Source organism: Melozone crissalis, unplaced genomic scaffold (genome assembly GCF_028551555.1).
Source record: "Melozone crissalis strain CALT ecotype California unplaced genomic scaffold, PUWL_Pcris_2 ptg000110l_1, whole genome shotgun sequence".
In the NCBI taxonomy this organism is placed as follows: Eukaryota; Metazoa; Chordata; class Aves; order Passeriformes; family Passerellidae; genus Melozone; species Melozone crissalis.
In genome coordinates, this window is record NW_026535887.1 from 1,904,751 (window position 1) to 1,923,962 (window position 19,212).

At 50.7% G+C, this 19,212-nt stretch overlaps 1 protein-coding gene across 4 annotated transcripts in view; it reads right to left on the reverse strand.

Annotated features, from left to right (window-relative positions):
• Positions 1–3,332: 3,332 nt before the first annotated feature.
• The window catches only part of PODXL (podocalyxin like), a 45,424-nt gene continuing 29,544 nt past the window's right edge, over positions 3,333–19,212 (reverse strand). Inside the window, exons 2-9 of one of the 4 annotated variants that reach the window (XM_054292402.1) lie at positions 18,226–19,062; positions 15,201–15,358; positions 14,644–14,709; positions 8,516–8,672; positions 7,689–7,750; positions 7,429–7,593; positions 5,664–5,720; positions 3,333–4,569 (exon numbers count right to left, since the gene is read on the reverse strand). In XM_054292402.1, the coding sequence (XP_054148377.1) occupies positions 4,378–4,569; positions 5,664–5,720; positions 7,429–7,593; positions 7,689–7,750; positions 8,516–8,672; positions 14,644–14,709; positions 15,201–15,358; positions 18,226–19,062 (1,694 nt within the window). In that variant the 3' untranslated portion in view covers positions 3,333–4,377. Of the gene's footprint in view, positions 4,573–5,663; positions 5,721–7,428; positions 7,594–7,688; positions 7,751–8,515; positions 8,673–14,643; positions 14,710–15,200; positions 15,359–18,225; positions 19,063–19,212 lie in introns of all 4 variants that reach the window. The other 3 variants (XM_054292401.1, XM_054292404.1, XM_054292403.1) reach the window with 3 other exon arrangements.

Sequence of the window (19,212 nt, forward strand, 5' to 3'; positions counted from 1 at the left end):
ATCATCTTTGATGATTTCTGGGTTGGTGTGTGAGCCCCATGCTGCACATAAATGAATGAGTGACACGAGGAATATTTACAAATGTAGTTATGTTGTATGTAATGTACATAAGGAGAGAATGTATTTTGTTCATTTTTTTCTTAATAAAAATGTATATGCTAGCAAGGGTGTTGATTTAAGATCTCTTTGTTCTCACATTGCTTCAGAGAGTGGAAAAATGCCTGTGAAGGTCTTTTAGTGGTAGAGAAATTGTGAAACTAGTGGCACATTACATCTGGCCCTGTTGTCTGACCTCACTGATGAGCTCAGCCAGTATCCCATAAATCCAGCATGTTCCACACATTCACAGGAACTTTTTCTGGGGGGAAGCACAGAATTAGAACATAGGCTGCAGCAAACCACTGATTTTTATTATCTGACTGCAACAAATTGCTTTTTTTTTCCCTTTACATAAGCAGAAACTTAACCTGGAGCAAAATGTTTTATTTTGGGTGCTTGAAGGCCAATGGAGTTGCTGAACTGCCCACGCTGCTGCTGCCCCTCTGCTGCCCTTGGGTGATGCCTCTCCTGCTTTATGTGTGAGGTTTGATTCCCTCCTCCACAGCCTGACCTGAGGAGGGGCTGCACACCAGAGCGAGTTTGGATGAAATGCAGGAGTAAATAAGGCTGAAATGCAGAAATAAAAAAGGCTGAAATGGAGAAATAGGGGTGAAATGCAGAAATAAGGGTGAGTTGCCTTTCCCTCTGACAGCCTGAAGGCACCAAGAGCTCAAACAAGTGCTCAGGCTGTGGTGGGGATGCCCTCACCATCACCCCAGCTTCCCACCCCTCTGAATCCTCTGATTTTTACATTTAATAGGTTTTCCACCACTGTAATACTTCCTTCTGCACAGGAAAAATACAGGCTTTTCCATGGCTGGCTACCTTGAAGGTCTGGCTTGGTTTTGTTCCAGCTGTTCCAGTGTTTTCCCATGGAGCCTCTCCAGAGCAGGAAGCTGTGGCCCTGGAACTTGTCCTCTGACCTGGCCACCCCTCCTCACTCATCCAGAGACACGAATCTTTTACATAAGAATGTTTATTGACAGAAATACATGATGCTCTCAAAATATATTTGTAGGAAAATGCAAGAATAATCTCTTACAATCCAGTTCCTCAGTAAATTCCAGTGTAAATCAGACTCCTGTCCCCATGAGAGGTGCTGCTACACACAGTATGTAAGAGCTCTACTATATGTGCAAGGTTCAACAGGTAAAAACCACCTGGGGAATTAGGTTTTCCTTCACCAGTCCCTCATGGATTATGACTTCTCTGTGTCTTCTGTAGGCAGCAGTCACAGTATCAACCTCATCAGCTGGGTCACGGCACTGTGAGCGGGAGATAAAATGCTCCTAAAGTATTTACACGTTTCCTCTTGAATCTGAAAATAGAAAAGTCTCTTGCAAGGACATCTGAGCTGCTTGTAAAGCTCTCGCCCAAAGGTAAGAGCAGGAATCTCTTTGTACAATGTGTGGGATGTTAAAGCTGGTTTGGGGCAGAGAAGAGGAGCACAGGGAAGGGAGGAGGGGCAGAGAGGAAGGAAATGCCTGGGTAAATCTTATTTTTTTATTGATTATTTTTGGTCTAACAATTATGGCTACACTCTACGAAGGAAAGGGTTAAGGCCAAAGATGCTCATTGCTGCATTTCCTACCTGATTTTTTTTTTTCCAAAAAAAGAATGTTCTCAACATTAAAAAAAAAAACAAATGTACTGTTTTCTTTTCCTGTGGAAATAGTTCTTTTAAATAGGGGAAGGAAAATCTACTATAAAATATTAGTGGTTTAAAAATATGGTGTCTGGAAAAATAAATAAATGTACAATTCCTATTCAAATATAAATCACTATAAGCACTTGCTGAGCAGTTAACATCCTCACTGGTCTCTGCTCGGAAAGATTTAAGGTTACTTGATCTCAAGCCTCTGTAGGATTCTCTTGGAAAGTCTTTGGACCTGACTCATTAAAGCACTTTGGCATCTCTTTGCTGGGAAGGGGGAATCTTTAGGCACATGCCAAAGCCTGGAGATGCCATCCAGGGGTGTCCTCGTGGCAATTCCAGCCCTGGTGGCCACAGCATTGCTGCTGCCCTGTGTTTTCCCTGTGTTTGTTTTCTGGGAAGGACAGAAATGTGAGGAATGGACCTGCTGCTTGTCTGTCAGGGCAGCTGGGAGCCACAATGCTCACAGGAGCAGCTGTGGATGCCCAGGTCCATTCTCTGAGACTCACAGCCATGTTAAAGAGCCGAACTTGATGCTGCCAGAGCAGGGACAAAGCTGTGGCACAAAGTTACCTGGGCAAGAGGTGTTTTTCTGCTTCATGTCAAATTTGTATCTCCTACCAGGCTGGCCTTTAGCTTTTTCTTGCTTTTTTTTTTTTTGCTTTTTTCAGATTTTAATTTTTTTAAAATTTATTTTATTTGTTATTTCCCCTCCCCTCCAAAATGACTTCTCCATAGTGCAGTGCACAGGTAAGTGAAGTGTGCGGAATACATTGCTAATGAATAGCAGGAATATTTACATACAAAAATAGAAAGGTTTGAACACTTCAGACTCTGCCCTTCAGTGCAGGACAGAAGGGGGAAGAGCCACTTGTATCTTCTGCCAGTTCCTGTCCTGGGGCTGAGCAAAACACCCCAATCCTCCTTCCTGAGTACTCCCAACTCCACCAGGGCTTCTCCAAGCTTCCCATTGCTTGGCTCTGCTTTTCCCCTCACTCAGGGCAGCCGTGGGAGCAGATCCCAGTCGGGTTGACTTGGTGGCAGAGCCCAGAGGAAATGTCCCCATTGTGCCTTGGTGTATGGCAAGCAGAGGAGCAGGGCCGTGTTTGGGCTGTGTTTCACTCTGATCTGCAGCTCCTCTGGCTTGCAGAGGGTTTGGGACAAGCTCCATCCTCACTCTGGGAGAAGGACTCAGCCCAGTCACCTTCTGGTCCTGGAGGATGATCCTGCCTGTGCCAGGACTGAGCTGCTTCACCAGACCAAAGGCATGAAACTCTCCCCAACCTTTTCGAGCTGTGGTGAGGAGTCAAAATCCAGAAGTGGCCTCAGTCCAGCCATGTTTTTCTTCTCCCCCCCTTGAAAGGCTTCAGCAAAGGGAGACCTGGGTGACAGACCAAGGGCTGCAGGACAAAGCCCAGCCCCAGCTTCGCTGCTGAGCTGGAAGTTGCTTTGCAGGTCTCTGTTATTTTAGTGGCTTGTGAAGAAGAGCTTGAGGCTGAGCTTTTAAACCTTGAGGGCGTGAAACACCAAGGCCACCTGAATGCCACTGAGCTCCCTGGCTCACGTTCTGCTGCTCTTCTGCTTGCTGCTCGTGCAGGAAAATGTGCCCTCAAAAATCACAAACCATCGTGGTGCCTGTGTCCCACAGTCTCGTGGAGGATGGGTGAGGGCTGTGAGATGCTGCTGTGTAATTTCTGGAAGGCAAATGATCCTTCCAGAGGGAAATGCAGCACCAGAGCTGGGCTCCTGCACCACAAAACCCCCAACATCACGCCTGGGCCAGAGACCAGACATCACTCTTGCTCTCCACACCCTTCCTAAAGAGGGATGAACTCAAGAAATTCCTCCTTTCCCTCTCCCTCCATCTCATCCTTTCCAACAAGAAGCTGCTGCACCTCTCTCACCAGGTGGGTGCAGGATCTGTTCCTCAGCCCTTGGCACGGGGGCTGAGCATCCCTTGGCACTGCAGCATCCCTGCCATCCCACTGGCTCTGGATGCACCCATTTGCCCATGGCACAACGAGGGGCTCTTGTGCGTTTCAGCTCTGGGAAGAGGCTGGAAACTGGATTAAAAAGGAACAGGCTGTTCCAGCTTTTTTCATTCACTACCTGGGTGTCAGGGAGGGCAGGGTGATGACTAAACAGCGTGGGCCAGAGGATTTGTCGAGCTGTAATTGCCAGGTGCTGCTTTGCTGTCAGATGCACTCCATCTCCTGTCCTATTTATTTTATTTCTCTTGATTTTTGAGTGGTTCAGTAGCTGGAGGATGGCGTGGTCAGATGTGGGATGGGAGGGGACATGCTTGGAGGAGACACCAGCAGCTCTTCAGGAGCAGAGCCACCCTGTTTGCCCATGGCTGGTGTGGGAGGTGGGTGGGGGTTGGAGGATGCTTGGCCAGATGTGGCCACCAAAGTGGCTTGTGTTGTTGTGCCCCAGAGGTGTCTTCTCATGTCCTTTTCCATCCTGCACCCCATGTGGTGCCACAAGGGGCCACAATTAGTTCATCAAGGGATTTTCTGCTTTTTGGGGGGGGAATTTTGCCTTATTTTGTGTGCGTGTGTGTAGGGTTTATGGAGTTTTTTTGGGGGGGGGTGGTTGTTTTTCTCTTGATGAAGTTCTGCATCCTATAAATGCGTGTCCTCCTCTTCCTCCAGGTCCTCCTTCATGAGGGTGTCCAGAGGAACGATCCAGCTGTCCCCCAGCTCTCCGTTGAGGTTCACCTTCTTCTCCTGCATTTCAGAGGAGGTCTCCATCACCTCCAGCGTGGGGTTGTCGTGGTAGCCATTCTCCATGGTCTGCATCTCCTCGGTCAGGCGCTGCTATGAGGAAAGAAAGCCATAAACCCCACTGAACAGCACCTGGGCCATGCTGCAAGTGTCACCTCAGGGCTGTGACAGCTGCCCATATAGAGTTGTATAGCTACATATAGAGACTTTCATGGTGAGGGTGATGCAGGGGGCAGCGAGGGGATAGCATGGAGCTGGCAAGAGGAAGACTCTGCTGATGATGGAAAGGAGGAAAGAGCAGCCAGAGACATGTGGAAAACCTCCAGGAGCAGCTGCCATCTTCAGTTTGTTCCATCCAGGACCTTGGGAAGAGGTTGAGCAACACTGCATCCCAACTCCTGCCTCCCTGCCTCAAATCTGCTCTTGTCCTCCCCTTTCTATCCACCCCTGTCCTTTTTCTGGTTGCTCTGTTATTCTCCTTTACTCAGGGGCAGCTTCCATCTGCACATCTTGAGCATTATCCTTCCTCATTCTGGAACTTTCAGTGGAAACCAGGCAGGGAAAGATGGAATCAGACACTTTATCCCCCTGGTCCTTTGGTGTGATGTGCTTGAGGCTCCAGCTCAGCCCTTCATCCCTTCATCCCCAGCCTGTCCTAATTTTGAATTCCCTTGGGCTTCTGCATCCCCATCCTTCCCTGGAAGGATTCAGTGGGGTGCTGCAGTCCTTGCTCAGCCCTTTTTGGGGAGCCCTGTTAAAATCTGCCTGGATTCACAGCTTGCTCTATTACAGCGCTCCTATAAATGTCAGGAGACAGGCGTGGGAGGGAATCCATGGAGAAGGAGAGGGATGGAGAAGCAAAACTGCAGGGCTTGGTGCTGGCAGAGGGGCTGCAAAGGCGCTGCTGGGAGTCCCCTGTGTCACTCCCTGTGCCAGGGTGGGGATCATGGGATGCTCAAAAAGCAGAGCACACACCTGGGCTCTCCCAAGTGCTGCTCCCCTGTGGGATTGCTGGTCTCCCACCATGGCAAGGCACCTTCCAGCCATGCAGCAAGGGGAAAGGGGCTGTAAAGCTGGGCTTTAGTCCTGTTAAAAGCTCCTGGGCCCTACCAAGCACTGGAGGTGAGAGCTGGGGGTGTTACGGATGCGGCGCCCGCCCCTCCGATCCCTGTGTTGGAACTCACATTAAAGATCAGGGCCACATGTCCATCATCAAACCCGGGGACATCAGGGTGGATGTTCTGGGTATTTCCAAGATAAAACAACAGGGAGGGAGGTGGGGGGCAAGGAGGGTTGGAGAGAAAAAAAAAATAAAATAGGAAAAAAAAAAAACTTTCAAGTCATTTTTGGAAACGAAACAGAAAGAGAACAAAAGAAACCACCCAAAAACAAAGGCAGGAAGGAGGAATGTGTTTGATTTTTGGAAATAGCATCCCTTGCTTTGATTTTGCTATTTTACCCTGTGTCTGGTGGGAATTTACCTCTGGAACATCCAAGTTGGACTGGTACCTATTCCTCTGCACCAGGTTATTTTAGGGACATGTGTTCCCATCACTAGAAATATCCTATTTCTACCTGTTTTCTGAACACCATGGGGCGTGTTATGCTGCTATCTCTCCCTGGTGGGACGTTTTTCATGCCAGCATTTCATGCAAGGGATGATAAAACCCTGGAGGCTCCAAGAGGACCACAGTGCAGGTCAAATATTTATTGAGGTCTTGCCTCTTCCCCTGTTTCTTCCCAAAAAATCAAGCCTGGTAAGTGCAAACAAGTCCGACAGGGGCATTAATTTGCTCCTCCCTCCCTCCTGTGTTCACCTACCTTGCACTGTAAATATTTAAAGCTTTATCCCTTGTTTTCCTGTGGTTCAGAGGTTGGAATCGCTGAGAAAGGATGAGCTGGTCCAGGGGAAAGCAATTTGAAGTAGGAGTGAAGTAGGTTTGCTTCTCCATCGGGAGGGTGATTTACCCTGATTGCATAATCTGATTTCATAATTATCTGTTTCTGTCTGCCCTAGAGCAGGAACAGCAGCTGGGACCAGTGCAAACCTCAGTGCCCCAGGGTGTGGGAATGGCCATGAGTCCTTGCAGGTGAATGCTACACTAAAATCACCTAGGAGTGCTTCCTGAGATAAAAATCACATTATTTTCTCTTTCTGTGTTGGTTCTTCCTTAAATCCTGCTGCTGCTGCTCTGAAATTTGGCCCTGGCCCAGCTCTTGCAAAGGCTGAGCCCTGCAGTGTTGATGCCCCTCCTGCTGACACCCTCCTTCTTCTCTGCACACAGCCTGGGGCTCCCTGGCACCCACCCCAGCTCCACTACTTGTAAAAGTATTTCAAGAAAATTTTTTGAGGTCTACACAGAATCACAGAATCACAGAATTTCTAGGTTGGAAGAGACCTTTAAGATCATTGAGTCCAACCGATGTTCTAACACCTCAACTAGATCATGGCACCAAGTGCCACGTCCAGTCTTTTTTTAAACACATCGAGGGATGGTGACTCCACCACCTCCCTGGGTAGATGATTCCAGTATTTGACCACTCTTTCTGTGAAAAACTTCCTCCTTAATTCTAGCCTGTATCTCCCTTGGCACAGCTTGAGACTGTGTCCTCTTGTTCTGTCTGTTGTTGCCCGGAGAAAGAGACCGACCCCCAGCTCACCACAGCCACCCTTCAGGAAGTTGAAGAGAGTGATAAGGTCACCTCTGGGTCTCCTTTTCTCCAGGCTGAACAACCCCAGCTCCCTTGGTTTTTCCCCAGCTTGTTTTTGGAATGGGGTTTTGGATTGAGAAATCTTTTCTTGTCAAAATTACAACCCAGGGTGGTACCCACTGGGCAAACCAGGTCTCCACCAGCAGAGACAGCAACACTGATGATCCTCATCTCCTGAAGATGCTTCCGGGATGGAAAAGGTGTTGGCATACCTGTCCCACCCTCCTGCCTCCTTACCTGGTCCTTCTTCTGGGAGAGGCGCTGGTGGCAGCCGTAGATGGCCGCGACGAGCAGCAGGGAGCCGGCCAGGGTGATGATGGTGATGATCAGGGGCGTGCTGAACTCGTCCTTGATGGTCATGTCCTCCACCATCTTGTCAGAGGTGACGTTGATGATGCCAAGCTGCCACGGAAGGGACAGGTCAGGCTCCTGTGCCACCCACCCACCACTGGGGAACATCCCTGGGGCAGCCGTGCCATGACCAGGGACCCACTTACCTCCTCTAACCTGTCCTTCTTCTCCATCAGCCCCATGAGGACTTCTCCTGAGTCCAGGGGAGCTGGGGGAAGAAAAAGGCTTCAGTGAGCACAAGGTGTGGACAGGGGACAGGTTGTGCCACCATCCCCTTGTCAGAGGGGTGACCCAGTTTCTGGAGGAGGGGGATGAAGATGTGTGGGGATGAAGCCAACCCTTGTAAGTGCTTCACAGCCAGACCAGGAGCCAGGATCTCTTGTGGAAGGGGGACAGCCCCAGAGCCTCACCATCCATCTCAAGTGGATGATTTACAAGTGATCCCAGTGAGGGGCTGTACCGGTCTCCTCAAGGGTTAGTCTCCACTGCCTGGGTGATTTCCCTGAGGTTGGATGTGGAGTTTGGATCACCCACCCAGCTCCTGCTCCGATGATGAGTAAGAGCAGATGGAGCCCAGGCCTTCCTCCCCCTCGTGCTAGGGCAGCAGGATGTCTGCATCTCCCAGGCACCCTGATCCTAAAGCAGTGTCTGAGCACACCCAGGCTGAGCTGACATGGGTGAGAACCCCCTCTCTGTGGTCTTTGGAGAAGGATTTAAACTGGGCGCCCAGTTTTAACCACCTGGGAAGAATTCTTCCTCCTGGAGATTGAGGAACATGGATGGACATGACTCAACACGGTGGATGGAGATCTGGTGCATTCCTTGGGGCGCAGAGCTCATTTCTGGGATCGTTCCTCTCCCAGACCACTGGGATGGGGCAGAACAAAGCCTTGGACCAAGCTCTAGTAGATGTGAGGGCTCTGCCGGGCCTCCAGCATGGGGTCCCCATTGCCAGAGATGGGATCATACTCACAGTGCAGGACCACCCTCACGGCCCAGTGGCGGGAGGGTCTCTCACAGGCCGTCAGCACCACCGTGCACCAGTCCCTGCTGGCATCAAACGCCTGCTGGGCCGTGGAGCAGAAGCTCTCAAAGAAGGAGTTGTTCTTGCTGGCAGCCATCCACTCATCCTGTGGTGACAACAAGGGTCAGCACTGCTCCCCCACCCAGGAACTGCACCCTGCCCCATTGCCAGGGGTGCAGGATGTCCCATCCTTATAGAATGACCCCTTTAACACTGGATGTGCCCCTCCATGCCATGGTTTGGTTGTCGCAGACATCTTTTATGAAAAATCCTTTCCTTAGGATTTTTCCTTCTGAGAAGCTGAGAGGCCTCAGGAACAAAATGTAAACAATGGTTATCTGCTGCTGTGGAATGCAACAGGTGCATCTTTGATTGGCCTACATTGGATGTTTCTAATTAATGGCCAATCATAGCCCAGCTGGCTCGGACAGAGAGCTGAGACAGAGCCTTTGTTATCATTCTTTGCTATTCTATTCTTAGCTAGCCTTCTGATGAAATCCTTTCTTCTATTCTTTTAGTATAGCTTTAATGTAATATATATAATAATAAAATAATAAATCAAGCCTTCTGAAACATGGAGTCAAATCCTCGTCTCTTCCCTCATCCAAGAACCCCTGTGAACACAGTCACAGTCTGGTGGACAAGGTGCTGTTGGGTCATAGGTTGGACCCATAGGTGATCTCAGAGGTCTTTTCCAACCGCATGGATTCTGTGATCTCCCCTCCTCCCTGTGCACTGCCCGGCTGCCGCCGGCCCTCCGGGGAACAGGAAAGGTTTAAAAGGAGTTTCTTTACAAGGAGCCGAGCTCTTGGCTGCCGTTCCTCAGCGGGGCCCTGCACCAGCCTTATCTGTGAGCCGCAGCTTTCGGTGTTCCAGGAATAGCAGGTCCCAAGGGAAGCGGGGCGGGGGGGCTGGGGAGGCCAGGGGGCCGCAGCGGGAGCAGGGCAGGGCTGTGCAGCCCCACAGTTCCCCATCTCCAGCCTTTCCAGCCTCTGTCCCCACCAACACAGCTCCCTGTCCTGCCTAAAACTTCCCCACAGCTCTGCAGGGAAGAGCAGGAGAGCGTGTCTTGCTTTTGGATGGAATCACAGAATGAATCACGGAGTGGTGTGGGTTAGAAGAGACCCAAAACATCATCTGGTTCCACTCCCTGCCATGGGCAGGGACACCTCCCACAGACCAGATTGCTCTAAGCCCCTCCAACCTGGCCTTCAACACGTCCAGGGATGGGAAGCCACAGCTTCTCTGGGCAAACCAAAGCATCCCTGGAGGGGTGGGAGAGGGGTGGATGGAGCCCACTTTCCCTCTGGGGTGTTCCTGTTTTTTGGCTCGATGCTTTGTAGCATCTGGGAGCTCACTAAAGTGCTCACCCTCCTGCCTGCACAGATCCTGAGGTGTGGATGTGACACTTGGGGACGCGGGTTAGGGGTGGATTTGGCAGTGCTGACTTAATGGTTGAAATTGATGATCTTAGTGGGCTTTTTCAACCTAAGTCATTCCATGATTCTGTGCACAGAGAGGTCCTATGTGAGAGGTGCTGTATTTACAGCTCCTGCATGCACAAGTCTTTTATGACACAGGTGATCCTGTGTGTAAAAGTCCTTGATCCCTGCTGAAATGAGGTGGGAAAGGCTCTGCTCCTGCCTGCTCCATCACCCCAACCCTTCCCCTCCCATCCCAACACCCCTGGTGGCTGGGACACTGCAGGGATGGGAGCTGCCGGGCCCAGGGACGCACCCAATCTCACCCCATCCTATCTAAATATTTGGGAAGCAGCAGTGGAGACAGGATGCACTTGCCGGGGCGGAAGGCTGGCCCGGGGTACAGAGCTCAGCAAGGGGAGGCCCCGGCTGTCCCAGGAACGGCCACTGTCCCCTGCCTGTCCCTGGGAACAGCCACTGTCCCCTGCCTGTCCCTGGGAGCGGCCGCTGTCCCCTGCCTGTCCCTGGGAGCGGCCACTGTCCCTCGCCTGTCCTTTCGCTTTGCACCGGCACAGCCTCCCCGGGGCCCCTCTGTGGGGTCCCTTTTCCATCCCTGGGAAAAGGGCTGGATGGGAAATGTGCCCCAGCCCCAGGGCAGCATTCCCTGCGAAGCCGGTTCCCAGCAGGACAGGGAGGAGGGGGCTGCAGCTCGGTGCTTTTATCACGTCTGGACGCTGGGTTGTGCTCCTACGCTTGGAATGTCCTGAGATTTACCAGTCCCTGTCTGTGCAGCGCTTCTGCTTGGCAGAGCAAGGGAAAGCCTCTGCTGCCTCCCTGCATCCTCCTTGCCCTGGTTTTGCCGCAGCTCTGCTTTCCCCCAGCCCTCAATAACCTGTTAATTCCCCTACCACCCCATGGGGGATAAAAGAAGATAATTTTGTGGGTGTGAAGGGAAATGGGATGCGAGGCTAAAACCTCACTGAGGTTTTTGCCACTACAGGGGCAGCTGGTGGGCAGTGCCTGAAGCCCTCTGCAGGGTGAACTGGAGGGATTTGCCCTTTGCAGGGGCAGGGTGAGGCGCTGGGCCGGCAGGGATGCCCTGGCAGCTCCCCCTGTGCCTCCCGCATTCCTTGGCCAGAGTTGACAGGAGCTGCCGAGCAGCTCGGATCCGGTTCCCACACTGGCGGGGACCTAAAACCAACATCCCCGAATGAGGTAACAGCACTTGAGTCAACAAACCAGCCCGCCAGCTGCACGGGCTGAGGGGGGAACACGGCCCTGCTCGGCCAGGGAGTCCCTCTGCCTGCCCCAGGGACTGGCCTGTGTCATCCCGGACCAGTGGGTGTCACACAGCAATTCCAACGGGTGTCACACAGCAATTCCAGGGGCTCCAGTGGTCCTGCTGTGGTTTTTGCAGGTTCTGGTGCTCCCCAGCTCATCCACTGACTCAGCTCCTTGCCCAGGTGGGGGACACGATGGAGGAGGAACACCTGGGAGATGGACTGAACCACACGCCACAGACTTACTCTAACTAATATTAACAAAACCACAATGGGATGACACAACTTCCTAAAGATTCTATTTGCAGTTGGTGACTATCTCAAGAACACATCTTGCTAGTGATGATCTGCATTTTGTGTTATTCTTTGCAAAATTCTGGTTATTTCTTTCTCCAGGCTACACCAACCACCTCTGTCATTGTCACTTCTTGCTTCACCTAACTCCTTTTGGGGTTGGGAAGAGAGGCAGAGCATCCATCCATCCATCCATCCATCCATCCATCCATCCATCCATCCATCCATCTTCCATCCATCCCTTCCAAAGCAGGAGAAACCCCAACTGAAAAGGCATTTGTGAGCCAGGAAGAAGTTATCCTCTGGAATGTAAAGCATAAGCCTTACTAAAAAAATCATTAAGATCCTGCTGTAATCAAAGGAAGGAGAAGGTGGGGGAACATGGACCAACCTGCTCAGCATTGGTTCAAAGCATCACCTGAAGGGGAAGGATGCAGAGAACCACCAGCCTGTGAAACACCTCCAGTCCACAAAGTGGTACCAGCTCAATATTTGACTTTTTTTTTTTTGTTTTTTTAAAGGATTTCTAGTTTGAGTTCCTTGTTTTCTGGAGAAAGTGATGTGTGGTGGGGTGAAAGCTCTGCAGTTCCTGGGTTCAGTCCCAGCTGTTTGCTGGGTACCCCCCTCACTGGTGCTGCCCCACCAGCCCAGCTGTGAATGGGTGGGTGGCTCTGCACTGTCCTCTCCCTCTCCCTGTGTGATCCAGACGTGTCCCCCACCACTGGTCCCCCCACACAGCCCTTGCTGTATCTGAATTTTCAGTACAATGCCACCCCGACTCTGGCTTGTTCCTGGAGCAGGGTTGGAGCTGTTTCTGGAACACTTCTTACAGCACACACTTTCCTGTTTTCCCACGGGCTGTGAAACACAGAGGATTTTTTCACTTTGCTGTCAGGATTTGGCTACAGACGTGTTTACCAGGCCTACAAAGCAGGGAAACCAGATAGTGCCATTTCTCTGTTATCTGCTCAGCTTGGGAGGCACAAAATGGGCTGTGATTTTCAGGAATACGACGAGTGGAAAGTTAAGGGCAAGCTGAGAGGGAGGTGCTTGGGCAGCCAAGGAGGGTGATGGGATGGGAGGATGCAGCCCTGCAGCCTTTCTGTGGCTGTTTTGGGGTGTAATTGGCATTTTGTGCTAACAATGCTCTGGCTCCTTTTTACACCCAGAAGAATCAAAGGGAAGCAGGGTGGGAGGCTCCCTGGCTCTCCAGCTCAAATGCTCCATGGGCCTGGCGCAGGTCATGATGCCAAGATGTGGTTTCTGCCCATCCCTCAGCTCGCTGGTGCTTCCCAGCCTCACCATCCCTGCTTCCCAAATCCTCCCAGGACAACTCCATGGGAAGGAGAGCAGCTCTGGAACATCACTGTGCCCAGAAGGAGGGGGGAAGCTTTAAACACCAGCCCGGTCCTAAATCCCTTTAGGCTCCAAAATTGGATTTTGTCCATCTGATTGAATATTTTTATATATTCAGTACAAAATTTGATGAGAAGGTTTTCCAGCATGAACCTGCAGCCGTGTCCAGACATTACATGGGGAAGGGATGGTCTGAGGAGAGACCATCCTGCTGGGGCTCCATGGAAATAAGGCCCCTCCTTGGAATCATCCTCAGCATTCAGAGCATCACTAAGGACATCAGCACTACTGCAGGTGTGTGGACAAGGAGCATTTACACCCAGAGTAGGAAGGTGACAACAGACAGCAGGCAGGTGCTTTTCCTCCTCCAGGAGCACTGTGCATGATGCTGTGAGGTCCAAGCCCTGCCCAGGGCTGCCAGGCAAGGCCATCACTCAGGCACAGGGAATTTCAAGAGCTGCTGTGCTCAGGAGTTGCATTTACAATGTGTCTGGAGGGGTTTTGTGAACACTGTGGTTTCACTGGGAGAGCCCCTTCCAACTTGGCTGATTCTGTGATTCACTTAGGACAGGGGTGACAGGACAAAGGGGAGCAGTTTTAAATTAAAAGAGGAGAGATTTAGATTAGATATTAGGAAGAAATTGTTTACTGTGAGGATGGTGAGACACTGGAGCAGGTTGTCCAGAGCAGCTGTGGCTGCCCCATCCCTGGAAGTGTCCAAGGCCAGGCTGGACAGAGCTTGGAGCAACCTGGTCTGGTGGAAGGTGTCCCTGCCCATGGCACAGGCTGTGAGAAGGTCCCTGAAGTGCCAATTTTCCACTGCTTACACTGCCAGAAACCAGAGCATTATCATGCCAAACCCCATCCCTGAGCCCTACCCCACTGTCAGGACCTCACCAGTGTCAGGTCACTCTGTCAGGACCTCCCCAGCCATTTTCTGGCGTCTCTTCCTCTTTATCACCAACTTTAAACTTCTTCCTATTTGGAACTTGTCAGCACAGTGCATCTTCCCTTTTGCAGGAATCTCACAGTTTCCACCAGAACCATTCTGGATATCCCTCAGGAACACCAGCAGACAGTGCCCATCCACCAGAAAGGGTCCTGGTGTGTCATCCTAAATTGGGTTTCCCTGCTTCCAGCCTTCCCACCACATTTTACTGCTCCCTGGTCTTGTAAAGGATCTGAAACCAGTGAAATGGAGTTTTTTCCCTCTCATTTAAGGGTTCTATGAGGCCACTGAGGAACACAGTGAGTCCCAAACTCCAGGCTCCTCTGCTTCCCAGCTGCTCTGCAGTTGGATGCCACTCTAGCCCAGTGTGAGGTACAAAATCTCACAAGTGCACAATAACTGTAGAGGAAGACCTCAAATTTTTCTTGGATTTTGGGACAAAATTTCAGCCCCTCAACTTAGACAGAAAGCTTTCCTGCTAGCATAGGGAAAGATTTCCCCTTTAAAATTTTCCCTTTGTCTTTCTGTAAGACCTGGGTGGGCTGAGCTGGTCCTTCTGCTTGGAGAAGGCAATGCTGGCCTCTTGTCCTCCTTCCACATTCCCCACTGGTGACACTGCTGAGCGTGGGTTTGCATTCATCATTTTACATTGGTGGCATCTTTGATGAAATTCCCTCTTTTCTGAGCATTTTCTCACATCCTCAGAGCACCACAGGTTGAAATCTGAACCTCCAACAGCTGCTAATTCTCCATGGAAGCCAAAAAGGTGATACTTACACAGGTTCTGGGTTCTTTCAGGTGGATGGTGGGCCTGGTATGTTGCACCTCTTCTCTACAGGTGAGCTGGAAAGGCAGAAGAAAAACATCACTAAGTGGTGGACAAAGGCTGGAAGGAGAGTTGGTCACCAATCCAACAGCCCATCATTTGTTTCCTGGGAAAAGAGCCTGACTCCTCCTGGCTGCACTCTCCTGGGAGTTGTAGAGATCCAGAAGGTCCCTCCTGAGCCTCCTTTTCCCCAGGCTGAGCCCTCCCAGCTCCCTCAGCTGCTCCTGGTGCTCCAGACCCCTCCCCTGGACACGCTCCCCTTCGCCTCCATCCTCATTGTCCCTTCTCTGGAAAGCTCCAGGACAAAGGGATGGGAGTAAATGACCTCTAAAGGTCCTTTCCACCCCAAACAGTTCTGTGATTCTACAACCTGGAATTGCTTTGCTGGCAGATTTTCACTCTCTCTGACACAGAAACAGCAAGAAGAGCCGCAGGCTCCACGTGCACGCGGGATGGAGCTGAATTAACCCCCCTGAGAGGTGCCCACCTCCCCATGTGGCGCTGTTACCTTGTTTGAGGAGGAGATGTCGGGCTGCGGGTGGCCAGAGGTGCAGCTCTCTGCCTGGTCTGTGTGGTCGCCTGGGGCTGCAGGCTGGGCGCTGGCAGGGCTCTGGGAGGCACTGCTGGGTTTGGCTGATGCAAGTCCAGCGTCCTGGGTGCTCTGGTCTGGCTCCCCAGCATGCACCAAAAAAACAAGCAGACAGACACTGACACAGGATAGAGGATACAGCTGGCACAGCCCTGTTAGGGATCACCTTAAAATCACTTTTCATCTCTAGTTCTGCCTTGAAGCTCATTCTGCTAGAGAGGCTTTAGATTCCTTCTTTAATTTTATGTAATTTTTGACTTAACTTTGATATGGAAAGAATCTGATTACTGATTTTATTTTCTGCGTCTGAAACTCATCAAAGAGGAACCAAAGGCCATTGGATGGCTGTCACAGACATCTTTTTATGAAAATCCTTTCCTTAAGATTTTTTCTTTCTGAGAAGCAGAGAGGCCTCAGAAACAAAATGTAAACAATTATTATCTGCTGCTGTGGAATGCAACAGGTGCATCTGTGATTGGTCTCGTGTGGATGTTTGGAATTAATGGCCAATCACGGCAGAGCTGGCTCTCTCTCTGTCTGAGCCACAAACCTTTGTTGATTCATTCTTTTCTATTCTTAGCTTAGCTGGCCTTCTGAGATGAAACCTTTCCTTCTATTCTTTTAGTGTAGTTTTAATGTAATATATATCATAAAATAATAAATCAGCCTTCTGAAATATGGAGTCAGATTCTCATCTCTTCCCTCATCTTATAAGACCCCTGTGACCACTGTCACAGACAGCTGTGTGTGGGTAGCTGGGTAATCACTGAGAAGTGTGGGGTGACCCTCCTTTCACTTTATCTGGGGTGTCTTCCATGGAGATTTCCTCAACAGACACAGACCTGGATCTGCCACGGCTGGGAGGGGATGTGATGCCATAACCTCTGCTGACTGCACCTCCATGGAGAAATTCCAGGGGGACAAGCTTAGGAGTAGTGCCTGGTTCTACAGGAGACAGCCTGGTGTGCCCTGCCTGGTATTCCAAGTCCCAGATCTCCCAGGCCCATTCAGGCGTCTCTGATACCTGAGCTCACCTCCAAGGACTTGGTTATGCTCTGAATCATCTTAGAATTATTTGTGCAGTGGGAGCAGAGCAAGGAGCACAGCAGCCTCCTGCCTCCCCAGATCCCTTTGAAGACATGGATCTTCATCCTTGGCTTACTAATTGATCCTTAAGTGGTGACAAAGAGAATTAAAATGCCACAGGATGTTCACAGCCTGTCTGCTCTCGGGACTCCTACCTCTTCTACAGTAAAAATGAGGGATATTTCTCTCCCAGACACATTCTGAAGGCTCCAGGAGAGAATTAATTCCAAAGCCATCTGTTTCTCATGAATTCTGCCAGCTATTTATTAAATATAAAGGGGTTTTTAGACCTCTTCAGGCTTAAATGCTTGAGGCCCAATTTGAATTAACATAATTTTATATATGATCCTTCAGTGGAGAACAGCCCTGTGGAGCAGGAGGGGAAAGAAAGGAAAAAGAAACATCCTTCATGGATATTTTCACCTCATTCCTGCCCACACATGAAAACATGACTTGGGGGAAGCCAGTGAAGATGGCCTTGCAATAAAACCTTGGCCCATTCAGTGGTGCCAACAGCTGAGAGGCTGAGGGGCATGGAGATGGTTTTTGAGTGGCTTCTGTATTCCAGGTAACTGGAAATTGGGTCAAGAAGAGCATTTTCCAGGGGAAGATAATGAAGGGCTCCAGTGTGATCACAGCTTTTATTCAGAGCCAGATGTGAGCTGAGCCCACAGCCCCAGCCAAGTCTGGAAGCCCCATGGAGCCCTCACAGGGTCTGTGGATTCCCTGTGGATGCTACCAGACGAAATGCCAGACTGGGAGGCTGAACCAGACCAAATGCCAGTTTGGGAGGCTGAACAGTGCCTCACCAGGAAACCCAGGAGCTACCATGACTGTAAAACTCTAGAGGTCAGAGAAAACACCTTACTGGTGTTCAGCAAGGTCCTAAACATCACATGGACACTCCTACTGCTGCCTAGACAGCAGCCAAAGCCCTCCCGCAGCCCTGACGGACGTCCTACCAAAGTCAGACTCCTCAGGGCTTGTAAACTCAGAGTTTAGCCACAAAATCCCCTTAGTCATCTAAAGCTCATTTTCTGTGCATGCCCAGACAGCCTTGCCTAAGCTGTCAGCTGCACCAGGGATCTCCCAGGGGCAGCATTTTGGGGGCTGTCACATTGGTTCCCCAATTCTCCCATTTCAGTCCCCAGTCCATTGCTGCTGCTCCTGTTCCCCGTCGCTGGAGATCGAGCCACTGCAGCTGATGGTGCTTCAGGCACCCTTGGGTCCATCCAAAAGCCAATGCCTGCACTTTGCCACTTGATTCATTCCTTGGATTTCACTGCCTGCATTGACTCGACCTCCACCGAGGACAATTGTCACAGACATCTTTTATGGAAAATCCTTTCCTTAGGATTTTTTCTCCTGAGAAGCTGAAAAGCCTCAGGAACAAAATGTAAACAATGGTTATCTGCTGCTGTGGAATGCAACAGGTGCATCTGGGATTGGTCCATGTTGGTTGTTTCTAATTAATGGCCAATCACAGTCAGCTGGCTGAGACAGAGAGCCCAAGCCACAAGCCTTTGTTATCATTCCTTGTTATTCTATTCTTAGCTAGCCTTCTGATGAAACCTTTTCTTCTATTCTTTTAGTATAGTTTTAATGTAATATAATCATAAAATAATAAATCAAGCATTGTCATGTTTCAGAATCCTTGTCTCTTCCCTCATCCAAGAACCCCTGTAAACACCGTCACAGACAACAGTGCTTGTCACGCAGACAACCACGCTGGAAAGGCCTAAAATGGGACAAGGTGGTGACAGCCCGTAATGGCAGGAGGTGCTTAGGTAGCCAGAGGGAGAGAAAACACAAAAAGGCCTCCCCAGCACAAGAAACCAAGGTTCCTGTCCCCTGTTACCTGCCCCAGGAGCTGTCATGGTGGTTGCATCTGGGACTGTGTCTTTGCTGCCATGTTGTGACATCGGAGTGGTGGTTGGGGACAGGGATCCAGTTGGAGGGGTAACAATTTTGGTGCTTCCAGGACTGGTGGAAGGGATTGGTCCCTGGGCTGGAAAACTGGAAGAAGGAGTAAGCTGCTTGGTGGCACATGGTGGAGGAGTGATAGCACACTCCTTGGAGCTTTGGGAAGAGTCAGTCCTCGGCACTGTGGTGCTTGTAGTGATATTAGGCTTAGGATCCTGATCCATAGGCTGCTTTCCCTGAGACTCTGTGGTGGCAGTGGATGTGCCAACAGCCCCTGTAACTCCTGGAGAATTGGTTGCATGAGTGATGACGACAGATTTTGCAGCAGTGGTGGTGCCTGAGCTTCCCGAACTGGCTGTAGTGCCGGGCTGCTGTTGACCAGTGGGGCTTGTAGCAGGGCTGGTTTTGGGGTTAGGGGTGCTCTGTGAGGGGCTGTCCTGCCCAGACGTGCTGGCTGAAGAGGCGGCAGCAGGCACTGTGCTCCCTGATGCTGTGAGGGCGGCCCCTGCCACCGGGGCAGGAGATGCAGTAGTGGGGGATGGAGCCACTCGCAGGCTGGTTATGGGGGTGGTGGTGATGCTTTGATGAGGGGTGGCTGTTGACACAGTGGTCTGAGTTGTGACAGTGGTGGTGGGTTTGAGTGTGGTAGTTTTTGGTGTAGTGCTGGCTGGTGTGGTCTCTCTAGAGCCTGTAGGCTGGGTCGTCGTGGTGGCTTCTGCAGTTCTGGTGGTTGTGGCTTGTCCTAGGTCTGCAGAATCCTGAGAGCTGACATCTGGGAAAAGAGAAAACACCAAAGTCAATGCTGAACTAAGGAAACTGCCCTTGGTTTCCCCTCAGAACGTGTATCTGTAGAAGTAAACACTGGTATAAACCACGAGTCATTCCCTCAGGGCTTGCCTCGTGCTCTCCAAAGTCATATCAA